Raw genomic sequence first — 20,546 nt, forward strand, 5'->3', positions numbered from 1 at the left:
AATTTCGCATGAGTCATAGATGGGATTTCTGTACTAATTTACTCAAGAGCCATTTTGGTACGGACTTCGTAATTTAAAAAAGTGACCAGATGACGTGGACGATAACTCAACCGATATTACTATCTCAAAATGTTACTTTTACAATTATATTTACAAATATTAAACTAGACAAGTAGACATCTTGCGGAATAATAAGTATATCTGAAACTTTAGAATGAAATATGTGGTTCTAAAATGGTAATTTTTCTAATACTAGCTTCTTCTACTTTCTAATACTTTTCTAGAAATACTAGCATATGATACGATTTGTATGGGATTCACTGATTAATCTGCATTAAAATAGAAATATTAAAATAAAAAAAATGACTTTTAATTATTTTAATGTATTTATAATTTAACTCTTTGCACTCGGATGGAGCCTCTCACTCACCATTCAAGACGGTGCATCAATTTGACGTTTTATTTATTCATTTTTCAATTTTGATTGTTAAAAACGTTTGCAGAATGGTAAAAAGAAGTAGATTAATTTTTAAAGGAAATTCAACTCAAAACAATTATATATATATATATTTTCGGAACAATAAATAAGCCCTTGCATTAAGTGAATAATTATGCATCGGATTACTTTTCCGAGTCTAAAGGGTTAACTAATCTACTATTTTAATGACTCTCCTGGATTATCACTTTTTACGATTAATCGCTAAAAGTAGGCAACTTTTTATCATAGATGCTATTAATATTTGATTATTAGTACAAAATTCTATTAAGTATTTCGTATCCTCCTCTCCCCAAACCGATCTGCTGTAGTCTGATGATTATGCAGTTAAAGTATATATACGCCGGCGTCCTTCCATAGGGGTAGCGCGTCTTCACCGTGTTCTGGGCGTCTTGGGTTCGAGTCCCGGTGCGGGCATGGTTGTTCTTCCTCCGTTCTATCTCTGAGATTTGTGAATGTGCCCCCCTGTTAAAAGGGGTTGTGCAAACAAATGAGATGTGTGAGTAGCTAAGACGTACTCTTGGCCCTAGTTGGCGCTATTAAAAAAACAAGAGACGCTCCCTTGGCTTAAAATCGCTGACTTCGTCAGTGAGCTTGTGCATGGAAAGTGCCATTATAAACAACAAGTATATATACATACCTTTTTGATGCAAATTTAGAAATGTACTGGAACGGACCTCGCAATTTTGAACCATGATTAGATAACAAGGACGTCAGCTGATCCAGCGCTTCCTTTCCAAACCTCCGCACCACGTCAGTGTCGGGGACTTTTAATCCTCTATCTCACTATACAGACGGAGAATCGAAAGTAAATTGACCGTTTCCACACTGTGATAATTCACCATGTATGCCGGCTTAGTGCGCATTTGATAATACTACCATAGAAGTTCAGAGAGTGACCGCAATTAGAAATCCGAGTTCCATCTCAAAACAGTAGACTTGTAGCTTCAAATATAATGGCATGTCAATAAAAGTAAACTATATCATCCAAAACGCACTTATTCAAAATTGAAGTCTGAAAATATCAAAATGCTATGTTGTTACTGATGATAAATAAGTATGCAAAATTTTAAAACTCTAGCACATCAAGAAGTGAATGAAAATTCGATTCCAATATTCCATCTTTACAAACAGGAAACAAATCAAATTAAATAAAAGCGTTAAAAAAACGAGGGACGTTCATTACAAGAACAAGCTTCAAAGCAGATATTTTAAGGAGTTTGTAGTTTGCACTGTTGTGGGAAGCGATCCATATATTTAAAAGCAAATCCATGTGTTTTCTATTAATCAAATGACAAGTATAATCAACCTAGGAATTCACCAACATTTGAATCTCAAATCATCATCATCATAAAAAAAAGAAAGAAAACGAAACAAAAACAAAAAAATTCTATGGGAACTAAAAATTGAAGAGCATACGAAAACTATCAAGAGGGGTAGGAAAAGGGATGGCGTGTGAGAGCGAGAGCGAAAGCGAGAGAGAGAGTTATGAAAAAGGTTTTTGTCGAGCAAAAGAAATTCCCTTCTAAAAAAAGTAAAGTAATAAGGTAAAAGAAATACCACAATCACAAATGTTAATGACGGCATGTCAGTTCGCTTAAGAATTATGGGAAACAACTGTGCCTTGTTTAAGAGCGACGTTGTGTGCTTGCACTATAAATTACTGGGAAGATGTTCACAGGCTGTTAGCAGCATAGATGAAATTTCGAAAATTTAGATTACAAAAATAAAATATAAAAATACTATCTTGCGAATAAAAAAAATAACACACCAAAGGTTTATCCAAACGAGAGTAATTTTAAGACACCGTCATTAGTATAATCATGTCTTGTGACATCCTTATACTAATGGTGTCATCATTAGTACATGCATAAATAGTATAATGCAGTCTTATTATATAAGAATCAGCAATATAATCAAGGCAATTCACATGAAATTAAACTCACGTGACTAGCGTAAATGTGCATACTATTTTATATCTGCGCTTTGATTTACGCTACTCTGTGATTTATCATTTTTTCCACCTGCAGGATACACAATGGATTCTCCTAAAAAATTGGTTTAGTTTAGTTTTGTTTAGTTTAGTTATATTAACGTTCCATTTTAAAACAATACAAGGGCTATTTGGAGACGGACCTCGTAATTTTGAACCGCGGTCAGATGACGAGAACGACACCTGGGATAGCACCCCCTCTCTAAACTTCCCACCATACCAGCGGAAGGACCTATAAAATCGGAGTTTCTTTCTTGTCGCGCATCACTTGAGCGTCAATTAACTCCTAATTAAATAAATAATGAATCGTATTATATAGTCATTGTTTTTCGGAAATTAGCATTCATCAATTTACAATTAATTTATTCAGCTTAACACTTGATATTTTCCATTTGAAAATGAAAGATCAGAAAAAATATACGGCGAATTTTTCTTAATGAGTAACTAAAGCAATTCAAGATAAATTTGTAAAGTAATTTTCGTTTGCTTACTAGGCAATTAGTTGCCCTTGATCAGCCTAAAATCACACAATTAAAATGGAGCCATCTTCTGGTGATAATCGTTGGTTGTCCTAAGAAAAACATAGGTAGTTTAAAATAATTTGTTTACACATTCGTCTTTCAGATTTCAAAAGCACTACCACAGTAACAAATTTATTTGTTTTTATATGACTGAAATGTTGAAAGCTGCTTCTGAATTTGTGTCCCACTTTCAGCAATCGAAGCTATTCATGAAATAAATTTTGTTTTAAAATAAAACAAGAGACTTAATGTAATGTAGGGGTTTCATACGATGTAAATCTTTTGCAATACATCTCCACTTAATCATCGCCTTTCAAAACTTCAATCGTTTTTTTTTAATTCCGTTTCTTCCACACATTTCTTCATTTCTCGGCTCTTTTTTTAATTTTGAAAAGGAGTAACTTCTTTCAAGAACTGTTATTTATTTTTAGAAATCTTTCGAACTGTTTGCGTCTTTACCGATCATTTACTTCATTCAACTTTATATAGCGTTTTTGGAACTCTCAACTCGGAAAAAAAAATCGTCTGCGCAATTTGAAAGATACATTTATTTAAAGCTGCAAACTAAAGTTTCATTAATTTGAAACATTTTACAAGAGAAGGAGTCCGATTTATAATATTATTTTTTGCACTTTTTAAAATCATTCTGAAGAAAATCTAGATTTTTTTCCTCTGTAGAATCGGGACTCAATTCAATACTGAAACTGGAAAATTGTTTCGAAAGATGTCTAGACTGATTGAAATTTATCAAAAGCGTAAACATTCATATATTTTTTGAATACTCATAATCTGGTCAAATAAAGCAGATATTACAAATTATAAATAATTCCCGTTTATAATAATATTTCTTGTTGTTGATTCCTTTAGAAAGACAACTTGTTCACGAATGGGCACATTTAAGATATGGTGTGTTTGACGAATATGGAATTCCTGGTGATAAACGATATCCCATGTTTTATCACGAAAATGGCAAAGTAAGTTCAAATAATAATATATCATTAATAATAATAATAATATATAATTATTCTAATACATTTAATAATAATTAAAAATATAAAAATAATTTTAGTAATAGATATCTAATTTAAATTTCAAACTTTAGCCAAACACAATCTTTTTAATTTTAGTGAGTGATATACTGATATACTTTATTTGAATTTATATTTAGTGTTTACAACAATTTAAAACAAAAGATAGAAATATTTATTCAATTTTATGTGAATAATCTTTATATATTTAATTTTTTTAAATGTAAAGTGTTACTTGTATGCAAATACAGTGCATACCTATTAAAATTGCTGACACAAAGATCCTAGGCATAAGGAGGTGCTGATTATATTAAGTGTGTAAATATTTTATTAAATATGTCTAACTTAGATGATCATTTAAATAGTTTTTCTTGCAGTCAGAATATTTTTTGCCTGAAAGTATGTTATCAACTCTTTTTATTTGATATTTTCTGGTGCAAGTAACACATTTAAGTGAAAAAAAAATGTAAACGAATATTTAACAATTTTGGAATTAAAAAAACTTTAAGTATTCTGAAAAAGTTTAATGCCATATACAGTTATTATTTTTTTATTATTTGCTGACATTTATTGTTTCTAAAAATTAAGAAACTTCACCATTATATATTTATTTAAGAGCCAACATAGTCAATTTTCCATTAAACTACTTTTTATGTACTTGAACGACTTAAAACTTCAGGAAGATAGTAGTGTTTTCAACTTTTCAGAATCTAGATGACACCTTAAAAATAAATACTAAAATTAAGAAACAAATATAAATTATAAATATAAAAATAAACTGATTGCATTCATAATACAATAATATTATATGATTTCAGAAGATGGTTATTTCACAATAAAATTATAGAATGCAGAATACCCCTGCACGGGGTGTCAGGATGGCTCATTCTTTAAGGTGTACTTACACACTAGAAGATTTTTTTTAATATTTTAACTTTAAAAATCCAGTTTTTTTGCAGTAGGTCATTAATATATGTTTAAACTCATTTCAGTGAGAAAAAACCATATTTCATTAATTATTAATTAATTAAATAATATTTAATGTGCTAATTAACATATTTTTGAAACATGATATCTTAAATTCTAATTTGCACAGCAACATAATTCTAGTTGGAAATTATGCCTAATATTAGTCTTCATGTTGTCTGTTTCAATCAAGTTATAAAAATATATAGTTTTTTTAAAACAATTTTTTCTTCAACGATGAATAGAAAAAGCGAGATTTTTTCTGTAATTTTAACATTTAAATAGCTATTAAAAATTTATTTCTATAAATATAACTTTGATTGAGGCACAAAACATCCGCTATTTCATACAGATTATTTTCATATATAAATAATTGTATTTGGTTTATTTCTTGTTGAGTTATGATTGTTTGAATGAAGCAACGTAGTGGAAAAATATCATTCTTCATAAAATGAGTTTTAAAAAAACCGTGACTAGAGTTTTTAATGAAAGCACTTCAAGAAAAATAATTATAACTTGAGAAATATTTCGAATATTGACAACATCTTGGTATCGTTTGAAAGCTAAAGGATCAGAGAACATTATTAAGCATTAAAAAAATATTCGATATTTTGAACGATTTTCGAAGTTTCAAGTGTGTACATACACCTTAAGTAGTTGGTTAGATATGGAAGTCTGTTTATTTTTATGCTTTAAAAACATTTCAAATCAGGCGTGTTGCCTTTATACAAATAAATCTAAAATCTAATTTCTTCATGAATTTATTTATTATTTTCAGATTCGTCCCACCAGCTGTGTTAGAGATATTAAGGGTTGGATCGAATCCCGCGATGGAGGTCCTTGTACAATGAACCTGGATGGTGAAGTTGACAGTGACTGTATTTTTATACCTAATATGCACAGCAATGAAGCCAAGGCGTCTATCATGTACATGCCCTTTATTCCGTCTGTAAGTATACCTTGGTGTAAGCAGATATTCCGATGAGAATCTTTTCCACTTTCAAATGTTTCATCTTTAGATAATTGGATTAGTTTCCAATCTTCCATTTTGTTGATTTTAAATGTAGAAATTTTATTCAACTTAAATTAACACGCCTTCTGAAACTACTTGTGGATTATTTGAAGACAAACTTCGTTCTTTTGTGGCCAGGGAAACACTTGAGGCGGTAATCCACCTCTCCATATTACCTAAAAATGACAAGAATTTTTGACTTCGACGAATTAAACTTGCTACAGGTCCTAATGTATAAAGAAATTTTCGGAGGAATCAGATATCTATAACGAAATCCTCTGACTCCAAGTCCGAGATTGCCACCAAGTCATTATTGCCCCTTCAAACTATAAAAGCAGAAAACTGTATTATTAAATTATAATTTACCAATTTTTAACTTGACAATTTTGTTAATTTGTGATTATTTAAAACCATAGATCCTTGCCTTCGGTGAGTCATCAGCCGCTTAGAAAGTTAGTTATTAGCCGTCAAAAAAACTTCCACTATTACATTCATTATCCTGATATTTCTCACTATAAATCTGTAATCTAAGAATTCAGTTTTTAGAATAATCTATTTTTAGCCACCTTTAATTCACTTGATTTGTTTCATGTTTGTAAATGTATTTCACGCTGAAGTAGTTTGTTAGTTAATAGTCATTCATTACCTAATGTAATAAATTTCGTACAATCCTGTATTCTCGATGACATCTTAATATATCTTAATATTTACAGAAACTTAATTATCAGCTAATTATTTAGTAGTATAAATTTATTAAATATTAGTCATGTTGCTTGGTCTTGAATTGGAGAAGTGATTAAGTAGAAAATAATTAAAATTTGTTTGTATGCTAATAAAAATACGTTTTTAAAAACTATCTTCAATGAAAGTTTTTAAACGGTATTAATTCATTGATTATTAATTGAAATAAGCAGCTCTGACCCTTTTAAATTTGCAGGAATAAGCGTATTGTAAAAAACATTACAGCCTTCAAAAAATATTGATTGATTTTTAACCATGCATTTCCTCTTATTAAAAATATTTTTTTCTTTTCTCTCTTATTCTAAGAAGTTTCAGAATTGATAAAATGTGCAAAGATTTTTTTAATAACTGCAAAAATAATTCTTATATGGTTAGAACTTTTGGATTTTCTTTTCCATAATTAGAAAAAATTATAGCCAAATTTTTAGATGAATCACACTGTCTAAAAGATAATTAGAAAATACTTTTAATTAACTTTCTCACCCTAAATTTTCCGTTTAATAAATTGTATATTACGATCCCCTGAATTCATCAACCATACAGAAGAGACGTTCATTGCCTTCTTCTTAAGATTGCATATTGTTTTTTTTTTTTTTTGCCTGATGAACGTCCAGATTCAAAGATACTCTAATTTGGAATGAACCTAGCAATTTCAAACCCTGGTAAGATGTTGAAGATAACATCTATAGATTCTCTAAACTTCCATGCCATAATAGTAAGATAATGTGAGCAGACCAAACTTCTCTTCAAGCTTTCATGATATAATAAAACAATGTAAGATAATAGAGCTCTCTGTTTCAACTAATGATTTGTTGATTATTAGTTGAAACAGGAAGCGGTGTCACTTTATGTTTTGGTGCAATACGTTAAAATCAGTACAATATATTTATCATATGCTAGGCACACAATACAGTTGATCTAATGTGGATTTGATTCTTGAACTCATAACCCATCGACAACAAAGAGGAGATTCTTCATCTGGTCAGCAAGACCACGCTTATCAGGAATAGACTTCTATAAAATCTATCTTTCACTATAAGTATATGAATTCTGAATACTTCACTCTACTAATATATGAAAACCTACCCTAGGGGAATTTTCAAATGAATTACAAATTATATGAGATTGGATAGCTAACAAATAGTGGTTAATAAGAAAAACGTATTAATACTTTTTTAATATGTATTGATAGGATGAGTTTTTTTTGAGTAAAATTCCATAAATACAAAGATAAACAATATTTTAAAGCTGTATTTTTTTTTTTTTTTTTGCAATTTTAAGATTGCAAATGTACATACACTTATGTGTACAATAGAATCTGAGGTTTATAATATATATTTTATAATAATTTTTAATTACAATTCAGGACATAAAATTGAATTCCACGTGAAGATTTACGAAAAAAAAAAAGACTCAATAAAAATTTCAATTCATTCAATTAAGAATGTTTAAAAAATTATGTTTAAAATATTAATTCAAATCCTTTATTGTCTCAAGCAGTACTGAAAAAAATGTATCAGATATTATCCTCATAATATAACCACTACTCAAAATTATAATGCTCATTCTGAAATAACTTTTGTTGCATCGAAACGGTGCATAAATATAGCGAGACTAATCTCATTTGGTTAAAAAAATGAATAAAAATTCAGACTCTTTCATTTATCAAAATGTAATAAATCAAAATTATGTGCTTTTTAATGCATTAGAATTAAATTGCAGGTAATTTTAATCTTCAAAACAGCAATTAGAATGATAATCATCCAATGATTGCTGACCTTCAGATTCAATTTATGCGATGCGTACCGTCAGACTGGATATTGGGTGGTGTTTTGTTTTCCTCAACGAACTTGGAAGCGTGGGTTGACTGACAGACAAACGAGAGCGCATTTTCTTTTCTTTTACCGTATTTCTTTTTTTGTAATGATTTATAGGATTACAGGAAGTGAAAAACTACGAGAAAAAAATACGAGATTTAAATACAATTTTTTTTTATTATTGCGAAAATTACAAAATATCTGCTTTCGAAAGCCGTGTCTTCTTTACTATTAACAGAAAATAGTTGATGCGGATTTTTATTTATTTTATTTTACTTATAAGAAATGACAGCTTTTATCCTTCGACTTATTTGTATAGTTTACACTCATTTTGTGTTTAATTTCGTAATATTCTTAACAAAAGAGTCAATTACTTATTTTAGACCATTTAACATTAATTAACTTGAACCGAATTTTAATACAGATCTCAATTTTGGGAGTCGTGATCTCATAGCAAGTTTTGTTTGTGAAATTTAATGATTTGATTTGTTTTTGATTTATCGTATTTATAAACACACGGAGACAAAATAAAGAAATTAATTAAATTAAATTAAAAAAATATAAGTAGGCAGTATACTCACTGATAGATTTAGTTCAAAAATAGAAAAACTCCTCAATTTTTTCATTTGAAGATCATAAGATAAAGAATTTAGATTCATTCATACTCATAGATTATTGCGTTTTTAAGGCAGAACGATGGGCAAAAATCCCTGGACGAATATAATTTAAAACAGGGCACATACCTATAATCTTAGTGATAAAGTCATATGCTTAATTTCATCCATCTAGCTCATTACGTTTTAGATTTATCGGATTCACGTTCTCGGATGGATTCTCCTAATGACGGATTTTGTCCAAAATGCGATATAAATCTACAATTTTGGCGCAAAAAATACATACCTAAAAATCTCTAATCTGTATCTAATTCTCTTTTTCTTTCGTTCGCAATTAGAGAAACTTGCCAACCTCATTCCAACATCTTTGTTTCAAAACTCGCGGAGGTCTGAAACGCGGAAAACTTCACTTTCAAATGAAGTGAATGAAAATTACCTGGAAATATTCCTTGAAAAGATACCGGTAACCTTAAACCAAAGTAACGTTAAACCTTAAAGATACCAGTAACCTTAAACCAAAATATCTTAGAAATGATTGCAAATTTCAGGTCATTTAGGCTATCAACACTTTTGCAATTAATAATGGTACCTTATTTTTTTATAAACTATTTAGTTTGCGTAATAAATTTTTTTTCTCACCCAAGATGTGCATACGATAAAGAACAAAGCAAAAAAACTGAATTATTAAATAAAGCTAAAAATAAGGATTTAGCAGTTTCGGTGAAAAAATTTCTTTCCATATCACGAAGGTTCTTCATATTCTTTTGTTGCTAATATTGACGAATTTAACCGAAACTTATGTTCTCATATATATTGAGATCTCCAAATAAGATTGCCTTTGTTGATACTCTCGATTAAATATTACTTTAGCATGAAGGATACTTCCATTAACACTACGGACCAAGAAGGATAATTTGAGAAAAAATTGCACCCATCTATATCTAAAAGTGTTCAGTTTATATCTACGAAATTTATAAGATTTCTTATATGTCAATCAAAATTTTTAATATTTTCTTCAAAGTTAAAAAAATATTTAAAAAAGTGCGACAGTCAAGTATAAATCTTTGAGTTAATCGTATTTGATTTAAATTCTTCGTTAATTTCGTTGGACATATTGGTGTTTTTATAAGAAAGAGAATATCGGATAGAATTTATGAATCTTTTTTATATAAAATAATCCCTAGTTACTTGCTATATATATGTAATATTATTTGTTGTGAAGCAGAATGCAGTTTGAAAACAGTGAAGAGACTTTTAAAAATTTTAAATTCTTTTTAATCCATCGGGAAAGCATAATTATTTACAAGCAGAGACGCGGACAAGACGTCCGCCGCAGCGCAGTACAAAAAGCCGAAGTGGGGAAGAAGGGCCGAAATAAATTATCCCTCGCCTTATATAACCTTAGATTTTGATAGGGAAAATATTTCTTCACAGTGCTAATATATTAATAAGATTCTGATAGGGATTTCTGATGCATGTCAATCACATGTAAGGGAAACACAGGGATTTTTTAAGAAAGAATGTGCTTACTGGACATTTTTACCCCTTCACGCCGAGCGTTTGAAAATATCGGCGTTTAGCTGACTAAGCAATTTTATGAAGCTTCTCTTGAATTAATTAAGTAGAGAAAGTGGAATTGGATCACGAAATAAGAGAATATTTTTTGAATGAAGTTACTATGAGCTAAATTAAGATAAAATCTTGGAAATTAATTAAATTGAAATTAGAGTTAAAATATCATTACATATATATATGTAAGCATTATTTTATGTGAAAAAAAATGCAGTTTTGAAGACAGTGAAAAGACTTTCCATTTCATGCCGTCGTTTTATTTCATTTTGAAGAAGCAGGCATATGTACAAGCGATGAGCTCACAGAACGACGCAGAAAGGAATGAGGAAAAAGCTCTTTGGCATTTTATCCCTGATCTTATATAACCAAAGAAATTGATAGGGAAAAAATTTCTTCATAATGCTAATATATAATGAGATTTCGATAGAGATTTCCACTACACGCGCGGACAAAGCAGGGGAAACACAGGGAGGTTTTAAAAAAGAATTTGTCTCTTCAGCGGTATTTGTCCTTTCACGCGGAGTGTGGGAAAGTTAGGTTTTTAGCCGATTCAGCAATTTTACATAGCTACTCTTGAATTAATTAAGTAGAGTCAGTGGAATTGGATCAAGAAATAAGAGAATATTTTAGAATAAAGTTACTATGGGCTAAATTAAAATAAAACCTTGGAAATTAATTAAATTGAAATTAAAGTTTAAAATATCATTACACGCATGTGTGTGTGTGTGTGTGCGCGAGCGTGTGTGTATCTAAACACGTAATTTTGATACGGTTTCGTGGCGGAAGAGAGAGATTTTTGTCACTTTAAAATTTGCTTTATTCCATCCTGGGAGGCAAAATTTATGTACAAGCAAAATGCGAAGAGACTCATCAATCCACAGCACGACACAAGAGCGAGAGCAGAAAACAGTGAACGAAATATTTATGCCCATGATTATATACTGTGAGATTCCGATAGGGCTTGCTGCACACGTATCGATTTAGGATAGAAAAATCAGGCTATCTTTTAAAAATAATTCGCTTAGTTTGACAATTTGTTATCCCTTCACTCGGAGCGTGGAAACCGCTGATGTAAGCAATTTTACTGAGCTTCTGTTGCATTAATTAAATAAAACAGTTGGAATTGGATCAGGAAATAAGAGAACATTTTAGAATGAAGTTAATATGGGCTAAATTAAGATAAAACTTTGGGAATTAGTTAGAGTTTAATTTAGATTTAAAAATACCATTACACACACACACATATATATATAATTTTGAATGAAGGGTGGTCTTAAAGGAATCAATTTAAAATTCTATTCGTTGATTAAAATTTGATATCTGATAAAAAAACAGGGTCTATCGTAATAATTTCAGAATTTGTTTATAAATTTATTTTGCCGGCGCTCTCTCATTAAGTTTTCGCCTGAATAATTGAGATTATTCCCTATTAATTTTCAAATTAGACTTTACATATGCAAATGAATGAACGATATCTGAACAAGGTGCAAGTTTTAATTTGTATTTGCCTTCTTTGGTTAAAGTTCAGTTTCAATGCTTGCTGCTCTATATTTGCAGAAATCACATTAAAATTTACACCACAGTGTAGGAAAATTAGCTTAAAATGAATTTAACAATTTTCTTACTTCCAAGCGTTTTTTGTTTAGAAAACTATCAATAATCTCATTAAAAATAATGTTTTAATTTTCATTACAGATGGAAGGTTTTTGTGATGATGGCAGTCACAGGCACAATGTCCTGGCTCCAACCAAACATAATGCTGTCTGTAACTATAGAAGTACATGGGATGTCATATCGAGCCACAAGGATTTTCAAAAACTTCGGTGAGAATCACTTACCTTCAATTTTAATGGTGAATTTTGTTTAATGGATTTAAGCACTTAAAATTAATTTTATAAAAAAACATTTATTATATTTAATTCGAAAAAATTGTGAAAGATTTGTATTATATACATTTGAATGTCTTACATTCCTTTAGCCTTCATCTATTGAATGATTTAGCTAAAACGATTAGAGTAGATTCTAATACAAGAATTTTGATTGGAAGAAACTAAATTTAGCTCACTTGTCTGTAAGAATCAATATAAAGAATTTAATCGATGTAAGTTTTTGCACCCATTTGCACATCATTAATGTCTCGTTACATTAATGATCAGCAAATGGGCCCAAAAACTTATAGTTTTTATAGTTCAATAGTCTTGAATAGTTAATCCAGGTAAAAATGAAAATTTACCTTATATAAAAAGCATCACATTTTATGGCTACTTTTTTATTCTGATTATCCATAAATTATCCAACATTATTACTTCAGAACGTAAGTTGTATAAACCTGCCGGATTAATCTAGAATTAGAGTATGAAGTTAAAAATAGGCTGTATTATCAAATAATTAAGACTTCAAATTTCATTTATATATCGATAGCAAATGGAAATATAAGAAATATGCTTTTGCTTTCTAATTTCACTAGATAAACAATGTTATCGTAAAGGAAAGTAGAGAAGAAGTGTATTTATATTCCAGCCTTGGTAATTCTTGCTTGCATTGTTGTCAAATTGCACGCATTGTGATGATTTTGACAACCAACAACATTTAACGACCAGATGAAACTCAATCATTTAAATAGGTGTCGTGCAAAAAGCCTATACAGAAATTATGATGTTTATTCCCTGCACTAACACTGAACAAGAAAGTCCCGTTTCCATCAAAGATATTTCTACTTATCATTCCTATTATAATCAAACCTTCATAAAACTTATTTAATATGATTATTTTTATCATTCTGGTAATAAATAATTTATTTATAAAAAGATTACTGATGCTATATTAATGTATAGTAATGCTACTTTCAGATCTGGATTTGAGCTAAGAATAGTCTTTTTTCTCTCAAATGTAGGTAGTCATAATGCATTGATTTGTCTCTAATATCAGAAACGTTCAGGAACATACGTACTATAACAATATTTAATCAAGAAAAGTTCTGAAATCTATGTCATACTTATTTTTACCATTTCTTCAATTTCTCTAATCAGAAATTTTTCAAACTTCAATTATACTAGGGAAAAACTAGAATTAAGATCCCGGACAGTAAAAAAACGCATTTTGGTCTTGGCAAGACACGAAGCGAAAAAATAAAACAAAACAAAAAACGAATTGCTATGCATAGTTAGAAAATTAGATGAAATGCCGAATTAAAATTTGCCGAATTAAAAATTCTTGAATTAAGGCTTAAGAAGAGTTTTAGCATCTAATCCCAATATAGCAAAGCAACGCAGGATGAGGGATGTTTCAGTTAAAGCAGATTTAATTTAAAAACTGATTCCTCACTTCTACCCCCAAAATATTTGTCATATTCATAAAGGAAGGGCCCATTTTAATCACTAACCTTGCAAGTTAAGGGAAGGCAAGACATGGCTAAGGAACATAAGCGGAGTCAACAAACTATGGGCTCTATTCTGGCTATGCTTTTAATTAGCAATCCAAAAATGTTTGATCGATGTGCATTTTAGCAATATATTACTCGTTGAGGCCACGCTGGCTGGCTTCTGGAAGCTGTCCTCCAAACAGAACACAGATGTTGGCTAACTTCCCCTGAAAGTCTTCCGGAAACTCAACTTGCCTTTGGAGATAGGTTAGACTTCTACTTAGACACAAATTAAGGCGTCACATACCTCTAACAATTCAGCCACAAATTCCTTTCTTTGATCAACAGAAGAATTCATACTTCATCTTTACCATGAAGTCTTAGATTTGGATAAATATGCTTGACCATTACAAGGGCCCAGTCTTGGTAGCTATAGCATTTCATGTGAAGATTCACTATTGAAATTAGATCATTTGCAAAGATAGAAAAATCATTCTTTATTGAACAACAGAGAACATTAGAACTCTTTAGTTTAAGAATTAATTTTTTCATACCAAGAAGTATATACGAAAGTAAATATTGCAAATAATGTATTACAATTTTTTTTCCAGCACCAAGCGAGATGCTGTTACCGAGTTGACCGAAACTTTGTTCAGAGTCATTCAATCACCAAAAGATCCAACATCTCGATATGTGCTAGTTCTGGATGTTTCTGGCAGTATGAATGTAAGTTTAAAGTTGAAGCGTGTTTCCTTGGAAGAATATAATTTAACAGGATAAAAGTTCTGACGTATGCTTTTACATTTTTTAAAAAGTTTTATTTTGTTTGATCAGGGACAACCAATGAAACTCCTTCACAGTGCAGCCACGAGATTGGTTGAAGACAGAATTCCAGACGGCGCCTTTTTGGGTTTAGTTCAGTTTAGCACGGATGCAAGTATTTTGCGAAATCTTACGAAAGTAAACAACGAAACAAGACTTCAACTGAGTCGAAGTTTGCCTGCTAAAGATGATGGTGGTAGGACTGCCATTGGAAAGGGATTACAAAAGGCTATTGAGGTAATCAAAAGAGCATCGTGTATCTTTCATTTCACTGTCCAATTTTTGTGTGCATACAAAAATATTATATTATTAAGTACATAACGAATATATTAAGTACATAAAGACATGTTAATTAATTTCAAAAGATTAGAGCTTGTTTAATATTCCCAATATTATATGTATTTAAATATTTATCCGCCCCTTTTTCTCTTGCAGGTACCCTATTCATTTATTATAATTGTTGTTTCGCTGCAGTCTATTTCAATGGCTTTGCCACTTTATTAGCCACCTGCTGAACTAAAAAAAAATATGCGGAAGAAGAATTACTGAGGAGATTTATTGCTATTTATATATTTATTAGGCTGACATCTGTGAGAGAGAAACGGAAATATTTTTATTATTTTAAAATTTCAGTTTATAATTTTAAACCGCAAAAATTTTTTGATATTCCAAAAAATAATGCTACATTCTTATAAATTCTGAAAAGAATGATGCCAAAACCGTATAGGCTGGGTTTGGAATAAGTCCAATATATTGTGCTTCATGAAAATGCAACAAATTTTTGCTTAGCTTTTGAAATATGCAGAGTAGATATGAATGAAAAAGAAATATCCTGTACTTAAAATAAAATGCAAAATAAAAGACTAAGAGATGAATTTCCTTTGTCAATAATTTTCATATATTTGTGTAGCTTAGACCTTCAAGTATATAATAACGAATAAAAAATTCATTTTCCAATAATTTTGCAAAATTCTCATGTTTAAATTAAATTGGTATACATTTATGATTGTTTTTAAAATACGGAAGGAGAGGGGCATAAAATAACTTTCGCTTTCGGAAGGTTATAGAAAGATTGGGAGATGAATTTAATAAAAAAAAAGAAAGAAAAGAAAAAAGAAAAGAAAAAAATCCATATCCTGCACACAGGAAATTTCAGAATTTTGAAATTGTTACATGAAGTCAGGGAATTCTAATATTGATTAATAAGAGATGATTTTCTACGAGTTTCATACTGCCAGTCATTTCTTTCTGTATGTGCATTTTTTTATTACTCGAAATCAATGAAATTTTATATATCCTTTTTTGTGTGTGTCCATTGTAAATGAGTCTCCTAGTAACCCAAACTTATAAATAACCTGATTTGACCGTTATCATTCCAACTGAGTCAAAATCTTTTGTATGGGTTATTTTCGTTATTATTATATGCGGATTACATGTTCTCATGCCTTCCATAGTCTATGTAGGAAATTTCGTTTCATTTCGTTCTCTAATTCTAGCTGTAAATATTATCCCCCTCCTCTTGTACCTAAGAGATAACCACAGATCTACTTCTCCTTTTCACTTTTTATGGCAACAAGCAATCCAGCTGTTTTACCCACAAAGTTATTTTTTAAAAAAAATTTCTATTGTACGCAGTTTGCTAGATGGGAATATGATGAAGAGTGTTCTCTTATAGTAAAGAATAAGCCATCGAATTTCTTATGACATTAACCCCTTGCCTGCCGCGGGCGTATATATACGTCTCCCTAAGTCAATGTGTTAACTGCCCCTGGCGTATATATACGTCTCGCAACTATATACGTATACGTGGCACTGGGGGCTGAATCTCGGAAGTTATCCTCGGCAGGTAAGGGGTTAAAGTAAATTTCATATAAACGACCAGCGAGAGTAATTCCCCCCGAAAATTATTCGCATACTTTCTGAAAAACGTATTATCTCTCCTCTCCTGGTATAAAAGTATAGACTTTGAACTAGCCTATGAACGCTAAAAGTGCTCAGATTTTTATTTTCAGAATATCGCAATATCAAATTTTATCCGTTTAGCAAAGAACTTTTTTGAGTTATCATCCTCACAAACTTAGTTTGAAAAATGTTTCAGGGATGTCTAAAACACGGAGATTCATCTCAACGTCGAGTTCAAATTTTTTGACGATTAAAATCTCTGTATATAATTTCATATACGAGAAAATAAAAAGTGACAATAGAGATTACTGACGCAAAATTCTGCATATGTATACACTTTAAGTTAATATAAAGTCGCTCATGTGTATGCAAAATAATTTCATACATTTAAAAGAAGAAACTAAGTTTAAAAATTCGAGTCGTCATGGAAAACTGTAATAGTTCGTTTTAAAATTGCACTTAATCTAAGGAATAAACGCTTACGCAGAATGAAAACCTAAGAATAAATTGAAGTACTTAAATTTAATGATTTTATATCACATAAACAATAGTAATTAGGGAATAAGTATAATTTAATACCAACATTTTTGGAACAATTTTAATTACCTTACTATTTATTTCTTTAATAGTGTACTAGCTTGAAATGCAACGGATACTCGCTCTAAGAATAACGGTATACAAAACACTTTTCAAGGTTCTTACTGAGCTGTAAATTTCAAACACTTTAAAATTCTAATTTTAAATCAATCTGTAATGACCAATAAAATCAGCCTAGTCTTAGTGTTTTTGCAGCTTAAATCAGGGTTGATAAAATAGATGCCCAGTTCTTCATAAATTGAAGAGGCATTTGCTTTATTTTTCATGAATTAAACACATTTTATACTTCAGGGTTAAATTTGACGAAATTTAGGTATTTCACGGCTTACTAGTGTCTCATATTCATAACCCAAGTCTCCCCCCCCCTCTCTCTCCATTCCACAGGTGTGACATGAAAGTGTAGAGGATTCATATTGAAATAGTTCACGCCATCTTCAAGATGAAACTTAAATCAAACTAAACTAAACCAAAACATATTAGTCTATTCCATTCTATTTTTCTTATTGTCTTAAAAATTAAACCGTCTGATTTTTTTAGCCTATTTCTTATAAAACTGTGCCAAGATCAAATATACAAAATTTCAAATTAAAAAAAATTAACATTTTTCAGTCTGGGATACTAATAAATCAATTTTAAAGGTTTTCACGAATGACAATGGTACCGCAGAAGGAGGTCTGATTATGCTGATCACCGACGGTGAAGAAAATGTTCTACCCTTTATTGAAGACGTCCTTCCCGAAGTTTTAGAATATAATGTCATCATCAATGCTGTTGCCTTCGGATCAGAAGCCAGTGCAAAACTAGAACACATGACGGCTGTGACTGGAGGAAGGGGCTACTTCTTTTCTAACAATGGAAGTCGTCCAGCTTCGGCTTTGGATTCGGCTTTCTTGGAATCTATTACATCTCAAGCAGACATTGAACTCCAGCCTGTGCAAGTAAGTAGTTGATGAATTTAAATTTAGGATCGATCACATACTGGGAAAGCAAATACAAAACTTATAAAATTTCAATATAGAACTGCATTTCGAAAAATGAGTGTAAAAAGCACTAATGTCCAAGTTTTCAATACATTGCTTCATTAAATATAGAAACTACACTTCTTGAAATTTAATTTCACGCATCATGAATAACTTTTGATAAATTATGAAATACAATGGTGTCTAAATGTTTTCTAATACCAAAACTTTCTATCTTTAATTTTAGTTTATTATTAATTATTGTTACCTATCAACAATACAGTTTTAAAATTCATTTCAATCAAAAATTGTAAGAAACAATTGTATTCTGTCTATTTTGGAAATTATTATCACAAAGCCAAAATAAAATTTTATATTTCCTATTAATTGAGCGAAACTATACAATTTATTTATTTGGAAACTTTATAGGTTTTGTTTTGAATTTTCAAAAAGTATGTACCCACCATTTTTTCCAAGTCCTGTGCATAAACACATTACAAACATAAGTAATGTTGTGCATTGTATTTGCATAGCGGTTATTGGATATAACATAAATACGTTTAAAATATTAAACTTATTTGAAAATAACTTGCTTTTATTAGCAGAAAGAAAGAAATTATATTTTAAATAAGATAATTTGTTTCGTAATTTATTGAAGCTATTCCAGCTATAGCTTTCTCTTCGACTTTGATTAAATAAAATACATTTCAGGTGTTGCAAAAATTAATAATTACTTTTTCTGATATACGTAATAAAAAAAGAATTTCAATACTTATAAAAGTTTAAATAGAGTATAATTATTACATTTTGAGCATGTTGAGATAATTATTAGTAATGTATCCATAATCGTGAAGTTAAGGTTACATCTAAGAAAAGTTTGGCGTCTTTTCTTTAAACTGATATTTTATGGGAAAGAGAGGAATATGGACAATTTGGTAGTTTGGTGTATTACCTATTCTTGTATTTTCTTATTATCAAACTATAATATTCTGAAAAAATAGGACAACCTATTCTATTCTTATAAATAAACATATTTCGATATTATAAAACAAGGAGTAATGATGCTTACATGGCGATTATAGACCCATTTGATCAAATTATTTGTAATATCTGAAGTGTTGTAATTCCTGTTTTCTCGCATTAGCAATCAACTTATCCTTTCTTATTAATAGACATTTTTCGATAAAAGAAGAAAAGAGTTAATGATTTTTATAGTGATTAGAGATCCATTTTATCAGATTATTAGTATCTCTTGAAGTATTGCCTGTTTTTGTCTTTCCTCATTAGCAATCAATCCGTTCTATTCTGGTAACATAGGACAACTTACTTTGTTCTAATGAAAATTCATATCTCGATAAAACTGATCAGAGGAAATAAAACTTACAATATTTTTAGAAATCTACAAATTGTGACTGAGAGGTAAGGAGATTTACAATGGCGCTCTGATATAAAACATGTACCATTCCTGAAAGCAAAAATAAAAAAAAAACATCCTGGTATAGTTTCTGTGTCACTTATAATGAAAAGAGTAAAATCTCAAATGACATACTGAACTTATAAGTTCTTTCTTGAGAACAGATGCGTTCTTATTCTGCAAAAAAAAAAAAAAAAAAAAAAAAAAAATTAATAATAAGTATCACAAACATAGAAAGAACAACAGTTTTTCATATATGATTTATGGTCATTTGTAATTTAAATTTTCTTTCCTTTAAATATTAATAATTTTCCTTTTTAATGAATAAAATCCACAATAGTATTCTTAAGATACCTTAGCCCCCGCCGTTTGAAAAAACCGAAACAGAAAATAGAAGAAAAGAAACAACACCATAAAGAAGTACCAAGAAAAAACACCATAAAGAAGTACCACCCATTCGGAACGTGGTGCACGGATGGGAAAATCGCAGGGCTGAGATTAGAAGCATATTGGATCGAATATTAATCTCACAGGAATCTGTTTGCTGGACTAATGAACATTAAATTATGTGTAAGCTCTACTGTCGTCATATTATGAATCATATATTAGTATGGTTTGCGCTGAGGGTGTTGGCTGAAGTCACCTCATTTTGACCATAAATTAAGAGCACGAATTTATTTTTATTAATTTTGGTATATCTTTCAAATGGGGCATAAATCTGTATAGTTAAA

The 20,546-nt window shown here is 30.1% G+C and overlaps 1 protein-coding gene across 1 annotated transcript in view; it reads left to right on the plus strand.

Moving 5' to 3' along the window:
• LOC129960104 (calcium-activated chloride channel regulator 1-like) overlaps positions 1-20,546 on the plus strand; it is a 60,402-nt gene that overhangs the window by 26,306 nt on the left and 13,550 nt on the right. Inside the window, exons 3-8 of the mRNA XM_056073227.1 lie at positions 3,878-3,984; positions 5,783-5,953; positions 12,456-12,583; positions 14,733-14,847; positions 14,956-15,180; positions 18,081-18,380. Of these exons, the coding sequence (XP_055929202.1) occupies positions 3,878-3,984; positions 5,783-5,953; positions 12,456-12,583; positions 14,733-14,847; positions 14,956-15,180; positions 18,081-18,380 (1,046 nt within the window). The remainder of the gene's footprint in view (positions 1-3,877; positions 3,985-5,782; positions 5,954-12,455; positions 12,584-14,732; positions 14,848-14,955; positions 15,181-18,080; positions 18,381-20,546) is intronic.

Source organism: Argiope bruennichi, chromosome X2, assembly GCF_947563725.1.
Source record: "Argiope bruennichi chromosome X2, qqArgBrue1.1, whole genome shotgun sequence".
Classification (NCBI taxonomy): Eukaryota; Metazoa; Arthropoda; class Arachnida; order Araneae; family Araneidae; genus Argiope; species Argiope bruennichi.